General features: G+C 44.5%; 1 protein-coding gene across 5 annotated transcripts in view; it reads left to right on the forward strand.

Moving 5' to 3' along the window:
- The first annotated feature begins 321 nt into the window (after positions 1 to 321).
- FEZ2 (fasciculation and elongation protein zeta 2) overlaps positions 322 to 15,847 on the forward strand; it is a 36,904-nt gene continuing 21,378 nt past the window's right edge. For 3 of the 5 annotated variants that reach the window (XR_005069529.1, XM_037066569.1, XM_037066571.1), the window contains exons 1-5: positions 322 to 601; positions 4,837 to 4,948; positions 10,675 to 10,788; positions 12,660 to 12,801; positions 13,840 to 14,108. Coding sequence is in view for 4 of the 5 variants with exons in the window: in XM_037066569.1 (XP_036922464.1) it covers positions 348 to 601; positions 4,837 to 4,948; positions 10,675 to 10,788; positions 12,660 to 12,801; positions 13,840 to 14,108 (891 nt within the window). In the remaining variant the exon portion in view is untranslated. Of the gene's footprint in view, positions 602 to 4,836; positions 4,949 to 10,671; positions 10,789 to 12,659; positions 12,802 to 13,839; positions 14,109 to 15,847 lie in introns of all 5 variants that reach the window. The other 2 variants (XM_037066570.1, XM_037066572.1) reach the window with 1 other exon arrangement.

Here is a 15,847-nt window from a genome sequence, read left to right on the forward strand (position 1 = left end):
TTACCCTGGGAAAGTGGCTTCGAGAATAATCTGACATTAGGTCAAAAGTTTGAAGAAGCCCTTTGTTTCAGCCACATCTAGGCCAGGTTCCCACTAAGAAAAGCTAAGAGGGAAAGTTATTGCGGAATCATTGACACTATAGGAAATGACTCAACGCAGTTAAAGTTTTTCTTTCCGAAGGGACCCACGGAAGATCCCTCGAAGACTCAGGAAAAGGGTAGACCCAGGCTGATCCGCCCAGGACAGACCAAAGTCGCCGCGCCGGGAGGGGCGGGGCCTCGGCCCGGGCAGGGCTCCGGGGGCGGGGCCCGAGGACGGGGCGGGGCGCGCGACTGCTGCGGGCGGTGATGGCGGCGGACGGGGACTGGCAGGATTTCTATGAGTTCCAGGAGCCGGCCGGGACCCTCCAGGACCAGGAGAACTGTAACGCGAGCCCCGAGGCCGGAGCAGGGCCCGGCGGGGCAGGCGACGGCTTTGCAGCGCTGGCCCGCAGCTTGGAGGAGAAGCTGAGCCTATGTTTCCGCCCCTCGAGTCTGGGCGCCGAGCCCCCGAGAGCGGTGGTGCGGCCCATCACGGAGGGCAGCCTCCTCCAGGGGGACGAGTGAGTGCGGGCCGGGCCGGGAGTGGGCGGGTGCCCCTGCTGCTCCTGCTGCCCCTCTCCCCGTCCGCTGGCCCTGGGTCCACAGGCCCCGCCCCGCGTCCTCCTTCCGTCTCCGATGGCCCAGGAGTCCGCGCCCCTCCCTGCTCTCGCGCCTCCCTCCCTGGGGCTTTCGGCTTCTGCGTGCTGGGCGATTTAAACCCCTCGCTTCCTTGCTCCGGATCCTTAAACCTCCACCCCTGCCCCCCTTTTCTCCTGCCCCCCTTTTCTCCTGCCCCCCTTTTCTCCTGCCTCCTTTTTCTCCTGCCTCGAGACGACTGTTCTGTGATTTACGAGGAATCTCCTTGTAGAGCAGGCATTCAGAGGCAGTACCTCCTCAGGCACAGGTGTAGCCATTCATTCTTTTAACAAGTATTAAGTGTCCGTTAAGTGGCAGAGGCTGCTTCGCACGGGGAATACCAAGATGACTGACCCTTGCAAGTAGGGCGCAACCTAGGGTGGGAGCTAGATTTGTAAACAAATATTTGTCTGGGTGTGACAAATGCTCTAGTGGATAGATTTGTAAAATTTAGGAGATTTAAAAGTAGGGGTGGGGTGGGGAGGGGGGAGAGTCAGGAAAGACTTGATAGAGAAAGAAATGTGAAAGCTGGGTCCCAGTGGTGAGTGGGAGTTTGCTGGGCAGGTGAGGAAAGTTTTAGCATTCTAGCTCGATGATGTAGCACGTGCAGGGGTACCAATGTGGAAGCAGTGTTCTGTGTGGCACAGGAATTTATTGGGTTCACCTGAGAGCCCAGGTACAGCGCAGACCTCTACGGAGGCAAAAACCAAGAGTCCTGGTTATTAGTAGCTGGGATCTCCTAACCTGGTGGGAGACCAATGCATAACAGGTAATTATTACAGAATTATTTAAGTGCAATGATAGGGAATTCACAGGGCTTTGTGAGAATTGGGGGAAGGGGACCATAGAGTTCTTGGGGGCACTTTATTTAAGCACTTTGAATTGTAACTATAATTTGGGGTTGTGATTATGTACCACGGTAGTACCCCGAAAGGTGGTTTAAAAGAAACCCAACACGAGAGTGAGAAAACTTAGACGTGTTGTAATGTCAGGGGGAGGCGCCCCTGAAGAGGCTGAGGGTGAAATTGATGGAATAAATACTGAGGACGTGGGTATGGATGGGTTCTCAGAACTTTGATGGGATGGAGAAATTAGAGTTTAGGGAAAAACTCGCCTCATGAGACAGAGGAAGATCCATGGGCATAGAAAGGGGCTTCTAGCTTGATGGCCTCCTTTCCTCTGTGAGGCAGATTTATCAGGAATAAGGTAGGAAGCTTGAGAAGAGGGAATGGGTGCCTGTGAGTGTGACTGAGCAGTGGTTTGAGCTCAGCTGTGCTTGGAGCCTATATCTTTTTTTAAATCCTTTTAAAATATATATTTTGATTATGCCATTACAGTTGTCCCATTTCCCCTCTTCATTCCCCTCCACCCTGCACACCCCCTCCCCCACCATTCCCCCCTTTAGTTTATGTCCATGTGCACACGTTCTTTAGATTCTATATTTCCTACACTACTCTTGCCTTCCCCCTATTTTTTACCTACCGTCTATGCTACTTATCTTTTAATTGGAACTTCTGTACAGTGTTCAGGTGTAGAGGGAAGGATTTATGTTGGGATTTTATACACACAGATACGCATGTACTCAGTGGCATTATGTGACATTTTGGAAATTCTGTTTCCAAAAGAAGATAGTTGTGTGTGTGTGTGTGTGCGTGCGCGCACGTGTGTGTGTATACACATGTACATCATGCATATTTGTATACTCTGAATCACTAGACTCAGGACATAGTTTGGATTTTAAAATTATATTTATTATGAGTTTGGGTTTGTCAAAAGTAACTTCTCAAAACAGTTTAGTACTTTGTACACAGATTGTTGAAATTCCTTATTTTTGCTTCACTTGTGCTGTCAGGAAAGCAGTGTATTTTAGCCTTTGTTTAAATCTTAGATTGATACAAGAACTTAAAATTTTTGTTACTCCTGAACGTGGTTTTTAGTAGAAGATATGTTGGTAATGTGTGTGACTTGATTAGGGAGTGCATCCAAAATTTCTGTCTTTTCCGGGGCTGGAGCTGGTCACCACTCTCGTTATCCCTGTTCTGCTGCGTAAAGCTCTCCATTGCTCGTTAGAGTCCATTTCTTGCTCTTTTCCCCAGAGAGAGCTGAGGATTCTTTCACTCAGATACTGCCTTCCCTTCGGGCACTTTAAAGTTCTCTGAGCCCCGGTTTTAGTTTTGGTCAAATACAGAGTTTGTACTTACCTGCTAAGTTTTTAATTTAGAAGGGTCTTGTGTAGGATTTAGCGTTGAAGGGACTTTGACCTCCGAAAAGAGCTGTCTTTCCGGTTGTTTACGACTGCTTGTAATCCTTTATGATAAGGGTGAAGGCAATCCAAGTCTTAACGGGAGAATTCTAGAACTCTTCTGACCTTGTTGGAGATAGAGGACGGTTGATTATCCTTCTCTTTCTTGAAAGATCAGATTCAGTCTCAGTTACTTTTTCTGGGTGGAGTATTCCACTCCACCAGTCCTTTTATTACAGCCTCATATAAGAAGGGGCAGACAAGCAGTCCCCAAAACTCTGGACTGCCTTCACCTCCTAGAATATCCGACTTGAATTCCCCACCAGGATTAGATATGTAGTCAGTGATTCAGTATTTGAAAATCTTTTACCTAGGAAGGTATGGGCCTTAAACCAGCACATTTAACAGCCCAGAAGGGTTGCCAACATTTGAGCATGTTGGCGTGAGAGGAAATTACGATACCAACAGAGAAGGGAATAGGCATGAACCAAGCATATGGGAGATTTGCTGGGTAAACAAGCCAGTTTTCTAGGGCCTTTGGGTTTGCATTTTCACTGAGGCTGGTGTGTGTTCCAAAGCCAAGCATCGGGATGGGATTTTGTGTTCTTGGCAGCGGGGTCCCATTGCTTCATCTCTTAGCAACAAATCCCAATGCGTTAAACCAACTTTGTTGCCTCCTTATTTTGAGGCTAGTGGTTTGCTTTTGTATCCTAATGGCTCACACACTTGAGAATAAACCCCACCTAATTATGTCCTGGCTTATTCACAATTAGATACCTTACAAAATGTAGGGTGTTTTTTCTTTATGATGTGTGTGTGTGTGTGTGTGTGTACCTCTAGCTATTAAGTAGCCTATTTGTGTAGTGTTTAATTTTACTTCAGCTAAATTTCATGCCACTTATATCTTTGAATTCAGTTTTTTTACATACATTGTTGTATTACGCTGGCTATTACCTTGGTACCGAAACCTGCATTTTGATCATGAAATTGGAGTTTGCTGTACTTATGTGGTATGCTTTGGGGATATCCTCAATTCAACTCATTGAAATTAATGCTTAGAATAATTGAACTGGGAGGGATGTCTGTTTTTCTTCTCCAAGCTTCTCATTTTATAGAAGGGAGGCTAACACGTGGAGGGATTAAAGGACATGACCAAGGACTCGTTGTTTGAGGAAGAATGAAGACCAGGCGTATGTTGCCTGAATTTAGTCACGTGCTCTGTTGCCTCATCAGAATGTTGCTTGATAATAAGGTGGTGCAACTGCCTTAGATGTAACTTGTGTGCACTGGAATGTGAGAACTTCCTCCTTTCCCCTTTCATTCTGTTAGTTTTAGTCCTTAATCTATTATGTTACAAAGTAGATATTTAACCTTTATCTCACATTACGACGGAATCATTTCCCCCAAAAGGATAACAAACCTTTAGTCGACTTATTTACTCTGTGGAATGCTCTAGATGTTCAGGACTTGCAGAAGAAAATTGAGTGTAAAGCACAGTGTATCCGCTACTAGGTTGGCTCTGGGAACGTGACTTCACTTCCCTGTGCTTCAGCTGCCTGTGTGTGCAGTGGGGATGCTAATGGTTCTTCATGCCACTGTTGCTGAGACTTAAGTGAGTTAGTGTATAAATTGTGTAGAATGGTGCCTGCCACGTGGTATCAGTGGAAGGGGTCAGTTGTCAGCGTGGAGGAGCTTCCCACTTCACCTTCCCACGGGGCTTCATGGCAGCCTAGTTCTGTGATTGTTGTTTAGCCTCCTTCCGGGGCCTCTACTTTGTTGATGTTTTTTGTTTTTCTTTCACTGCAGTACTGGGTGTTTATTGAATAGAAGACAGCTAGAATGTTCCCTTTCACTGACTGTAGTTTTCTTCCCGTGAAGGATTTGGAACGCCCTGACAGATAATTACGGAAATGTGATGCCTGTGGACTGGAAGTCGTCCCACACCAGGACCTTGCACTTGCTCACCCTGAACCTCTCGGAAAAAGGGGTAAGTCAGGAATCCAGCGAGTCGTTTCTCAGTTACTGATTCTGATAATGGACTAAGAAGGGGTATTTCTGATACAGCAAAATTCGTGAGTTGCCTCTTACTTCCCGGCTTGCAGCAATTGGGCTGGCCCTCTACTACCTGCCATGGTCCATTTTCTAGCACATTCCTCCAGGCCTTCCCCAGCACACACTTGCTTTTTATGTTTAGCTAAATTTTCGTCACCTGTATATGAGCATCAATAACCAGCATTTCTTTCCCATCTTAAATAACACAATTTTGATATGCCGAGAACACTCAGTGAGAATCCTAGCCTTTGGTTTAATATACAGGGTCTGGCAGAAGTAATGCCATTGACTCTGGTTGGTAGGGTATGTGAATGTCTCACATGAGATAGATAGCAATTTGAACATTTCACCTAAAATGTCATATGGTGTACTTGAGTGTGATATTGTTATGTTGCAGAATCACACGCTGATGATTTCATAATAAAAGATTTTTAGGTAATAAAAAGGGGCGTTATTTTTCTGGACCCAGTACAATCACGTGCTGCTTAACGGTGGGGATACATTCTCAGAAATGTGTTTTTAGCAATTCCCTTGTTGTGTGAACATTATAGAGCACACTCACACAAACCTGGGTGGTGTAGGCTGTGTAGCATAGCCTATTTGTTACTCCTAGGCTACAAGCCTACACAACACGTTTACAAAACAACACAAGATTAAATCAAGTGCAAGAGAACGTGAGGCAGCCAAGACACACAGTAAATATGAGATGTACAAGGTGAAGCATGGCATGTGGGAAGGCTCTGCCTGTAGGCACCTCCCCCATGGATGAGGGTAAGAGTCAGTCTACCAAGACAGGGTCTGCCCGGGGAGGAAAGGTGGCCAGTTTCTCAAAGGAGAAGGGACAGGAGCCTTTTCCTCAGTGGGCTTTTATTGGGCTCATTTGCGTAGGAATACAGGGCACATACATAGAGCTCATCAATCATTGTCAGGCAGTGATGATCAAACAATATACATTCAAAGAACTATGAGGGCTTGTTCAGGGTCAGATGGCTAAAGGGCCATAAAACTTTGGGGAAACAAACTCATTTCATATTGGACCCTTATCATTTAAAACGAGGGTATTAGCAAAGCAGATGTCACAGGATTTTGTATATTCTTTCTTAGACCTGATTGCCAGTGGAACCCACCCTTTCCAGCATAGGGCCATCCCCACCACCGGCATTGGTTCAGGCTTAGGTCAGGCAGGGGAAGTAGGGCAGCTAAGAGATTAGGAGACTTCTTGAAGAGAGAATGAGGACTCAGGCAATGTCAAAGCTGGGGGGTGAGGATCCATCACCCCGTTTTTCTATAGCTCCCCAAGACCTTCCCTGAGGGCTCCCGTCATGACTGTGCCTGTCTTAGGTCATCCCTCCTTTGAGGAGTCTTACCTGTCATGTCATTGGCAACTGGTCATCCACTGGGGGCCCAGCAGGGTGAAGTAAAGGGGGCAGAGCTGGCGCCCCTGCCAGGGAGATAAGCTTTGTCTCCTTAGTGGCTTAGGTCCCAAGGTCCCTCAACCTTAGCCATGGGGGGTTACAGCTTCTGAATCCAGGCAGGGTGGGTCCCAGCAACAGCACACTGATTTGCAGCAAACATTTACAGGTGAAAGGATATACTCTAAAATAATGGTAAAAAGTATGCCACAGCAAAAACATAAACCAGCGTTGTCATTGTTTGTTATCATAATCAGGTGTTATGTACTGTGCATAGTTGTACACGCTGTACTTTTATATGACTGGCCGCACAGTAGGTTTGTTCACGTCACAGCGACCACCTGAGTAATGTAGTGCGCTAGGTGTCACTAGGCGGTAGGAGTTTTTCAGCTGCATTGTAATCTTAGGGGACCACCGTGGTATATGTGGCTAGTTGTTGACCCAAACGTCGTTACGTGGCATGTGCCTGTACTACGAGTACTGGGACATCAGCCGAGCTTATGGCTTGCTGGATATAGCATGTTGCCCATAGACTGTGTTAGTGTGAACACGGGGGACCTTTTAAAAGACATTTTAGGTCTTGACTTTTAAATGTGTTCTTGGCCAACTGAGGCTGCTCTGTCTTGGTGTTGTAAAGTGAAGATGCCTTGAGTGAGGAAAATGAGCGCAAGTGGTGGGATAGCAAGGGGGACAGAAGAGGGAAGAGAATTGCTTTAAGTGGAAAATTGCACTGTTGTTTAAAGCCGAGGAGGAACGTAGCCAGATTATGTCAGTTTCAGGGCCTGACTGTTGTAAGTTCCTCGTCAAATAACTGTAAGCTCGTGCCAGATCTTTTGGCATGCTCTGTATTTCATTAGTGTATTTGCATAATTACTGGGAGTTAAGTGCAGTAGGCCTGTCAGTATCTTAAATAGCATTGTTAATGTTTTGTGAAAATGATTTTCTTAAATATGTGATTCAGAAAAGAATGGAGTCATTATTTCCTAGTAAAATACAGAATTCTGGCCGTATTTCCCAGTAGTCTAGTAGATGCAGAATTCACACCGTTTGTTCTAATTATTAACCCAGTTAAGCTGTTTTGCAGGCTGACCTGAGGTACATGTGATGAAAAGGAATGCAACAAAATATCTTATCCTCTGTCTTTTGTTTACTTAGATCCTAGCTATGATTTTGGACTTCATTCAAGTTTCCTTTCCTCTTTGAAGCTTCCTATTACTGTCTTAGTGTTTGCTGATCTCATGGAATTGTACAATTCTAGAGTTGGAAGGGACTGTAAAGGACACTTAATCTAACCTTGCACTTGGGGGGACTCCCCATCTACAGCCCGTCTGACAGATGGTAGTTTAGCCATGGCCTAAATCCTTGCAGGGAAGGGGCATGTGCTCCTCTCTATGGGAGTCCGTTACTCTCGAGTGTGGAAACCTTACTGAATTGGTATGTTCCATAGAATTTAGCCCCACTGTCTCCTGGGTGCCAGTCCCCACAGCCCTCGGTCATGTCTCAGATCACTGCTGTGTTCTCTTATTACCCATTCGTTTCTGTCCTTGGATTACGACTTCCTGGTAGGTATGTTTGTATCTGTCTCTTCAGTGACAGCAGTCCTGACTGAGACAAGTGTTGTTTACCTTCTGGAAGCATTCTTCGGATTGTCCCGAATGTAAAACAGGGCCTGTAGGAAAGTACTTTGACAACACGAGATGAAATTCGATTGGTCTTTAAGACATCTAGTGCAGTCCAGATTCTTCCACGGGCACGTTTTTTTCCATGTGAGGCAGCTCTGTTTTCATAGAGGGAGACAGCATCACCCCTCTGTATCTGACCCTGGCACAGGAAGGAGTGATGTTTGGAATGCTTGGCAAAGCAAAGGCACATGGATGCTGAATGGGAGGGTGAATAATGATACCCATGACAGCCAAGGTTAGTTTTCAAAGCCTGAAAGGGATTCCAGCCCTTAACATGTGCCCTCTCTATGTGGAATGGGCTTGGCTCCCTCCCTGGAATGAGGATCTGGGATCACTATTTCTGTTGTCATGGAAATTCATTCTTAGGGCCTACTGGTGTCACGCATGTACTTTGACAATAGCTGTAAACCGCTTCCCAATCCAGGGCCTTTCTTGATCAAGCCTATATATAGAATGCTTCTCAGTCATTTGCCTTAGGGACATGTCCTGTGGCATCTCCTTCCTCCTACCATGAGCCTTTCTTCAAGGACTTGAGCTTTGTTTATGCACCTTTATATCTCTAAAAGTAGAAACCACAAAAGATAATAACATCTTACTTGGAGTAATTTTTAAATTAAAGCTTTTATTTGTCTGTAAGGGACAACTTGTCTTTGAGGGGAAAAATAAAACAAAACTGTGGTCTTCACGTTGCAACACAGAAGAGTGAGGGGGGCTGTTGAAATGTAAGGATCAGTGAAGTTACTGTTTGGTCTACTCCACGTCATCCATACACCATTATGGTCACGTTGTGGAATTTTTCTTCTCTGCTTCTTCAGTGTTGAAATCAGATGTCCTCTCCCATCAAGAGCCTAATCTCTTGACCTTTCTCCTTTCTAGTTAAAAGTGTAACTGCCGTACTTTAAAAAGTATACTAGAACTATAGGACTTAACATAAAGCGAGGCCGTGCCCCACTTATCCCGTCTTTGGTTTCTGCTTACCAGGGGCGACCACTTTCAACCGCTTCACCGTTTTTTTAACAGGTAACACACTCATATCATTTTACTGGATTTTATTTTTAAATTTTAGACTTTATCCACTTATTCTACCCAGAGGATAGAAGGTTTAGCTCTCTCACAGTGCTCCCTCCAACCCCAACACTGTAGCCCTCACAGAAACTTCTCCTTCCCCTATCTTTCCAGTATAATCATATCAAAATAGTTGGCTGATTTAATCTTCATCACTTATATTGATTGTTTAAATATTCACAGTTGACCCAGTTTACTTCATTATGATTACATTTTCACTTGTAACTTTTTCTTATGGTAATAATAATTGCCTTTTGTGACTAGGTTGTCATTAGATCACTAATTCAGCCTCAACAGAGCCGTAAAACTCATTTTAGTGATTGAAGGACACCACATAATCTGTCAGTCTCTCCCTGCGCTGTACCTTTCTTTTTCTCGATGCTTTTCTTGACTCCCTCTGCAGTTAACAGCTCTCACCTGAACGGTCGTGCTCCAGTTTGGCTCACAGCCGTCATTCTGGAATCTACGCTGTCATTACGAGGATTCCGTTCACCTCCTCCACGTACTAGGTCCCACATCTTTTTTCTTTTTCATTCCCCTCCAGTTCTAATGGAACATATCCTGCAGTAGCTTTCTGAGAAGGGCACATGAGAGGTGAATTTTTTGAGAACTTGAATGTCTGAAAATGTCTTTATTCTAAGTTCCCACCAAGTTGTTAGTTTAGCTAGGATTCTAGGGCAGAATTAATTGAAGTGAGGAAATGATCAATATATTGATTGTTTTCTACCTTCTGTTGTTGCTGTTGAAAATGCAAGCGACATTTTGATTCCTGTTCCTCTCTACCAGGGAGGTCATTACTTTGTTTTACTTAAACGATTAGAAGTTAGTTTGCAAATAACTATGTTTTCTGTGGAGTTTTTGTATATACCAATCCTACTGTTAGATTGTTAAGTACATAACATTTGCCTCCTAGCTTGCCCATTACCTCTCCCCGCTTTTGCCATAATTCCCTACAACTCCCTACCAAGTGCCCTATCCCGGTATTTTTGTATTTATCAGTCAGCTTGTTAGCGCCCTTCCCCTGGAGAAAACAGCTGAGTGTGTGTCTGTAGGAGATGCTTGCAGCCATGTACCAGTGCCCCATTTATTCTGCAGGGTCTGGCAGAAGTAATGCCGTTGAGTCTGGTTGGTGGGGTGCGTGACCGTCTCACACGAGATGGACAGCAATGGGAACATTTCAGCTAAAATGTCACATGGTGCACTTGAGTGTGGTGTTGTTATGTTACAGAATTACATGCTAATGATTTTGTAATTAAAGATTTGGTGTAGATTACCAGCTCATAAAACAGGGGCGTCATTCGTGCCGGACCCTGTGCATTCCTCTGGTTTCTGTTGGAGGTGACTACGTAAAGCACGTCACAGAGCACTTCGCTTTACAGAGCAACTGTGATAATTTCTCCCCCTGGACGGAGAGTGCTCAGCCGGTGCTTCCCTCAAAGACACTTTGACTTCGTTGTGATCAGAAGGCCCTGCTTGTAATAGCGGGTTATTTTGGTTTTTAGGGGAGTGACAGCCTGCTCTTCGACACCTCAGACGAGGAGGAGTTGAGAGAACAGCTGGACATGCATTCAATCATCGTCTCCTGTGTGAATGAGGAGCCCCTGTTCACTGCAGATCAGGTACAAGGGAGAAGCTCATCGACGGAAGGAAAAGGGAACGTGGGCTGGGAAATGATCTCTGACCGTGGCAGTGAGTGGTGGGTTGTGGGGGTCCGCTTGTCTTTCCGCTACTTCCTGCTTCTGTGGCTCACCAGTCGGCTCCTCCGCGGAGAGGGGAAGAAAGGATGTCCCCTGAAGCAGGTGGGATTGTGTGCTAGCTGGAAAGATTTTCCGGTATAGACAGTGTCCGTGATCAGCATTGCCAGAACAGTCCAGCGAGGTACTTAGGGAGTGTTACTTATAGGGGAGTCAGAAAAAAATTGTGACTTTTATTATTTCTTTAGATTTAGCCAGACATGGGCCCTCAATGCTATATTTGTGTAGAAATTACCTAGTATCTCTGAAAGCTAAGCAAAAATCATTAGCGCTTATTAGGATGTACATATTGTGATATGTACTGTGGGAAGAAGTGAGCATTATTCCTGTGGAATGCTCTGGTAATGCCAACCCTCTGTTCATGCAAAGCCAGTTGAATCAACTTTCTCATTTTCTGAATGCTCTTCCCACTTCTGTTGTGTTGCCCAAATGTGATGCAAGAACTGCTTCCTGAAATAGAATGTTCACGGCTGCTTGGCCTGTTCCTTCTCCCGCACTGTGTGTTTAGGCTGGAGAGCGAGGTCAATAAAGGGATACATGGTGGTCAGGCTGGGAGGGGTGCATTTTAAAATGTGTCATTTTGATGCTCCTTAGTTATACTCTAAGTTGGGGTGTTCTGGGCCTGGGGGGAGCGAGGTGCTTACAAAGCAAGATAATAGCTTAGAAGGCTGAGTGGGGGTGAGTGAGATATTCCAGGCAAATGTGTGACCCTGAGAGATCATTGTCTCCTCAGTAGATGGCCTGAATTCCATAAGCTATCCCTGCTTTTAAGACTTAGGGAAACGATTGCATGGAGTGTATGAGGTGCCTCATTTTACTGTTCTTCAGTGCCTAGTTTTGGAAAATCTTATTACTGATCGACATAATCCCTCCCTCCTTCAGGTTTACTTTTGTTTTTCTTCATTGTAAGTGTTACATGTTAAGCTTGCTGATTCACATTGTATTTTTTCTAATAGTTTTTTTTTTAACTAAGGTCTGTTTTTCCTAATTACTGTGATTTTTCTGGTTTTCCTTAAATTTTCTCTGAGTTCTATGTCCTTCTCAACTTTCGGAATCTGGACCAGGACAAGATGCTATTGTAAAATTCGAGCACCATTGCATATGACAGTGGGTCATTGTTTAAATGAAGGCAGATATATTTCTGAAATTTTACTACTTTTGTGCAGCTTTTTCGAAGCTTCCATATTTTGAGTAATTTTTGAATAACCCTAATCTTCCATTGAATTAATATGTGAAATTTTTTCTGCTGTTAAAAGAATTTTGCTGCCATTGAGGTAATTTCTTGCTTTATATGTAACTTTTTATATTGTTGTACTTTCTAAATTTTATGTCAGTTTGACTAAATGGCTTCACCCTGAGCACTTGCTTGGGTGTAAATGTTCTTTTCTTCCGTGTAACTGCAACTGTGGTCTGGTTCTGGCACGTCTGAAGTAGATCACACGTGTGTTTATAGCACCGTTTCTCAGAGTTGCGAGATCTGATAGGGCCTGCTGAACCACGGCGGCCGTATTGAATCATGTTCTATTTAAGTTTGTAGTTAGTATATTGTAAGTTATTTTGGATAAATTGTGTTCACTCTTACAGTCGGGATTTGATCATTCGGAGCATGCGCTCCGCACACTGTTGATGAATGGGAGTTCGGTGTGCTTCTGCTCTGGCTGCCTCGGGAGTGCCGTGTCCCAGACGGGCCCTTTCCCATGTGCGTGTGATTAACAGTGGCATGTCTGTTTTGGAAGGTTATTGAAGAAATTGAAGAAATGATGCAGGAATCACCCGACCCGGATGATGACGAAACGCCCACACAGTCAGATCGCCTTTCGATGCTTTCCCAGGAAATTCAAACTCTTAAGAGGTCTAGTACAAGCAGTTATGAAGAGAGTAAGAAACCTTACTTAAATCAATGCTCTTTGTGCTTTTTGATGTATTTTAAGCACATAGTGTGCCTGTTACCAGAAGTCTTTGATTCTCCCTGGCTGGGTTGCATGCCCTTACCCACCGTCCAGTAACACTGGGGACACATTTGGATCAGGCACTGTGTCACATTCACCTCTGAATCCCGCATTGGTCAGCTCGGGCTGCTGTGACGAGGCCGGGTGGTTTAAACAAGAGGCGTTCGTCTCCCCACAGTTCTGGAGGCGAGAAGTCTGGAATCCAGGTGTCGGCAGGGCTGCTTTCTCCTGTGGCCTCTCTCCCTGGCTTGCAGGTGGCTGTCTTCTCTCTGTCCTGACATGGACTTTCCCCGGTGTGCATCTGGGCCCTAATCTCATTCCGTAAGGGCCGTCGGTCACACTGAATCAGGGCCCTCTCTCATGACCCCGTTTTAACTCAGCTCTCTCTTTGAAGAGCCACCTCCAAACAGTTACTTTCCGAGGTACGGGGGTGAGGAATTGGATGATGTCCGGCCTCTCGCTTGAGGGAATGCTGAGAAAAACTGAACTGGGCTTCCAGTGCACAGTCTTCCTTTTCATCCTCACAGTCTGAAAACTCACACTTTGGGCTCTGTGATTAAATATGCATTTAGTTTAATTCTTTCGAGAAGACTTCTCTCGCCAGATGTGTGCCAGAACTCTGTTAAACTGCCTCTGCTCTCTTGTCAGCAGGTGGTTTCTGTACTGTCTGCGTTTCCCCATGTTTGTTTTTTTCTTTGTATAATTTTTAAAGCCTTGACTGAAGTATTATTTATGGGATGATGGCTTTAGGCAAGTAAAAAAATTGTTACACTTCTCAGCCGTTTTGAGAAGTAACCGTGCCCACCTACCCCCACGTAGACCTGCCCACCAGAAGGTTTAGGGTTCTGAGATCACAAACCAGTTAATTGCCTAGAATATGGTGTTGCTCTGTAGCATGAAACTCCCTCTGATCCTCCATTGAAACGTGTTTGTCCTAGTGTCTGCTGTGCTTTGCTCTTGGTCACAGGAGTAAAAAGGCTCTCAGTATCTGAACTAAATGAACTCCTGGAAGAAATCGAGACTGCCATTAAGGAATACTCTGAGGAGCTGGTGCAGCAGTTGGCCTTGCGAGATGAACTGGAGTTTGAAAAGGAAGTGAAAAACAGCTTTATTTCTATTCTCATTGAAGTGCAAAACAAACAGAAAGAACACAAAGAAACAGCCAAAAAAAAAAAGAAACTCAAGAATGGCAGCTCTCAGAACGGGAGGAACGAGAGAAGTCATATGCCGGGCACAGTAAGTGATGTTTGCAGGCGGCATGGCCCAGTGGAAATGGTTTCCATGGTAATCCCAGCACTCCAGCCAGGAGGGGCGGGCTGGCCTCCATGTGCAGGCCAAGTGGGGTGGGGTACCGCTCACCAGGGAGCTCAAGGGACTCAGTTCAAGAATACCACCGTGCTCAACGCCTTCAGGGAGGAGTGTTTGTGGTGGGAGCAGCGTGGTCATTGGGGTGATTCAGTGCTGAAGCGTTTAGGAGGGCAGTAAGTGGGCGGAAGAGGCAGAATAAACAAGGGGGAATTCTTGAAGGAAAAAGCTTTAGAAGTGACCATTTTAATACATCAATATTGGTGCTTATTTATGTTTGGCTTATGAAGGGTATTATTACTTTTCTTATTTTTGCTTATCTATCACGAGTTGTAGGTAAAATATTAAAAAGGGGGCACGCTGAGAAGTAGACGAGCTGTGCCGAGCCTAAAAGCACGGATTGATCTGTAAACAGCTTCCTCCTGATTATCAGTTAAAGTGGAACATGACGATGTAGAAGGCAGTTAGGCGACATCAGCCATCTGTCCTGGTACCTGGCGGACTAGAATATTACTGAGTGGTGAAAGCAAGTTTAGGATAGTTGAGTCTTTGACTCATACAGAGTTTGTTGTTTTCTGCTCCTTCACTTTTCTTAAGTGGTCCTATTAATTTTACTTGATTAAAATTTATCATAAACATTAATTTAATTAGGAGATGCATTTCCTTATGGGTCTTAATGGTCTTTTGCTTTGATCAGCTGAGACCTAGTATATTGCCACCATCATTTTGTTTGTATGAAAGAATGTGTTACTTGTAGAGTGTAATGATCAGACAGGGATACCCATTTTTCTAAAAGGCATGCACTTTTCTTAGTTTATGGTGTTGGTAACGTGGCAATGCGGATCCCCACAGACTGGCTGTAATGATTTGCAATAATATACATTCTGTCTTCAAGTTCTGATTTGTTGTTTCTAAAGAAAACTTATCAGAGAAATAGATCTCATTGACCACAGGCCAATGGCATCCAGGAAGGAGGATGCGGTCTGGGTTGCCAGGCCACCGGCGAGCAGTGGACACAAACAAAAAGAGTCTCACCATTTATAGCCTGTTCATTGTGCTGTGCTTGGCCTGTGAGTAAGTGGGAGTTTCCTTAGAGCAAAGTCTATTGTGCATATAAAGGATATAGCTTATAATCCAACTTTGGAAAAGGTCTCAGATGTGTGGTACAAAATGCTTTCAAGAAGTGTCAGTATTGGTAAACAGGTGTGTAGTCACTTCTGGTGATTACTCTGGGGAAAGACACTAAAAACCCCCCAAACATTTATTTGAGTATATAATCCTGGAAAGTTTGCTTTAAAATATCAGGGACAATAGCTTATATCTTATTTTTTAAAGTTGCACCCTTTAGATTGCCCAGTTATGTGAGTGTGATTAAATAAAATGCCTGGTTAAAAAGTCATAGATGGCATAGTTGGTAATTTCTGCCCGTCTGCATTTAGGGATTACATGTTAATTCTCCATTTATTGGTGTTAACACTTGGCTTCAGGAAATAAATTTATCCCTAAAGAAGTTTGAAGGCTCTCATATAAAAAGAGGGTGGATTCATTGTGTCATTTTACATGACATTTATATTGAGAAAAGGCAAGGCAGCATGTAGGTCTCATTCGAACCTTCATTATTAGTCTTGAAATAGATTCATAATAACCATATATATATATTTTTAAACAAT

The sequence above is a fragment of the Sturnira hondurensis genome, unplaced genomic scaffold (genome assembly GCF_014824575.4).
Source record: "Sturnira hondurensis isolate 20B ecotype Veracruz unplaced genomic scaffold, ASM1482457v3 Scaffold0016663, whole genome shotgun sequence".
Lineage (NCBI taxonomy): Eukaryota > Metazoa > Chordata > Mammalia > Chiroptera > Phyllostomidae > Sturnira > Sturnira hondurensis.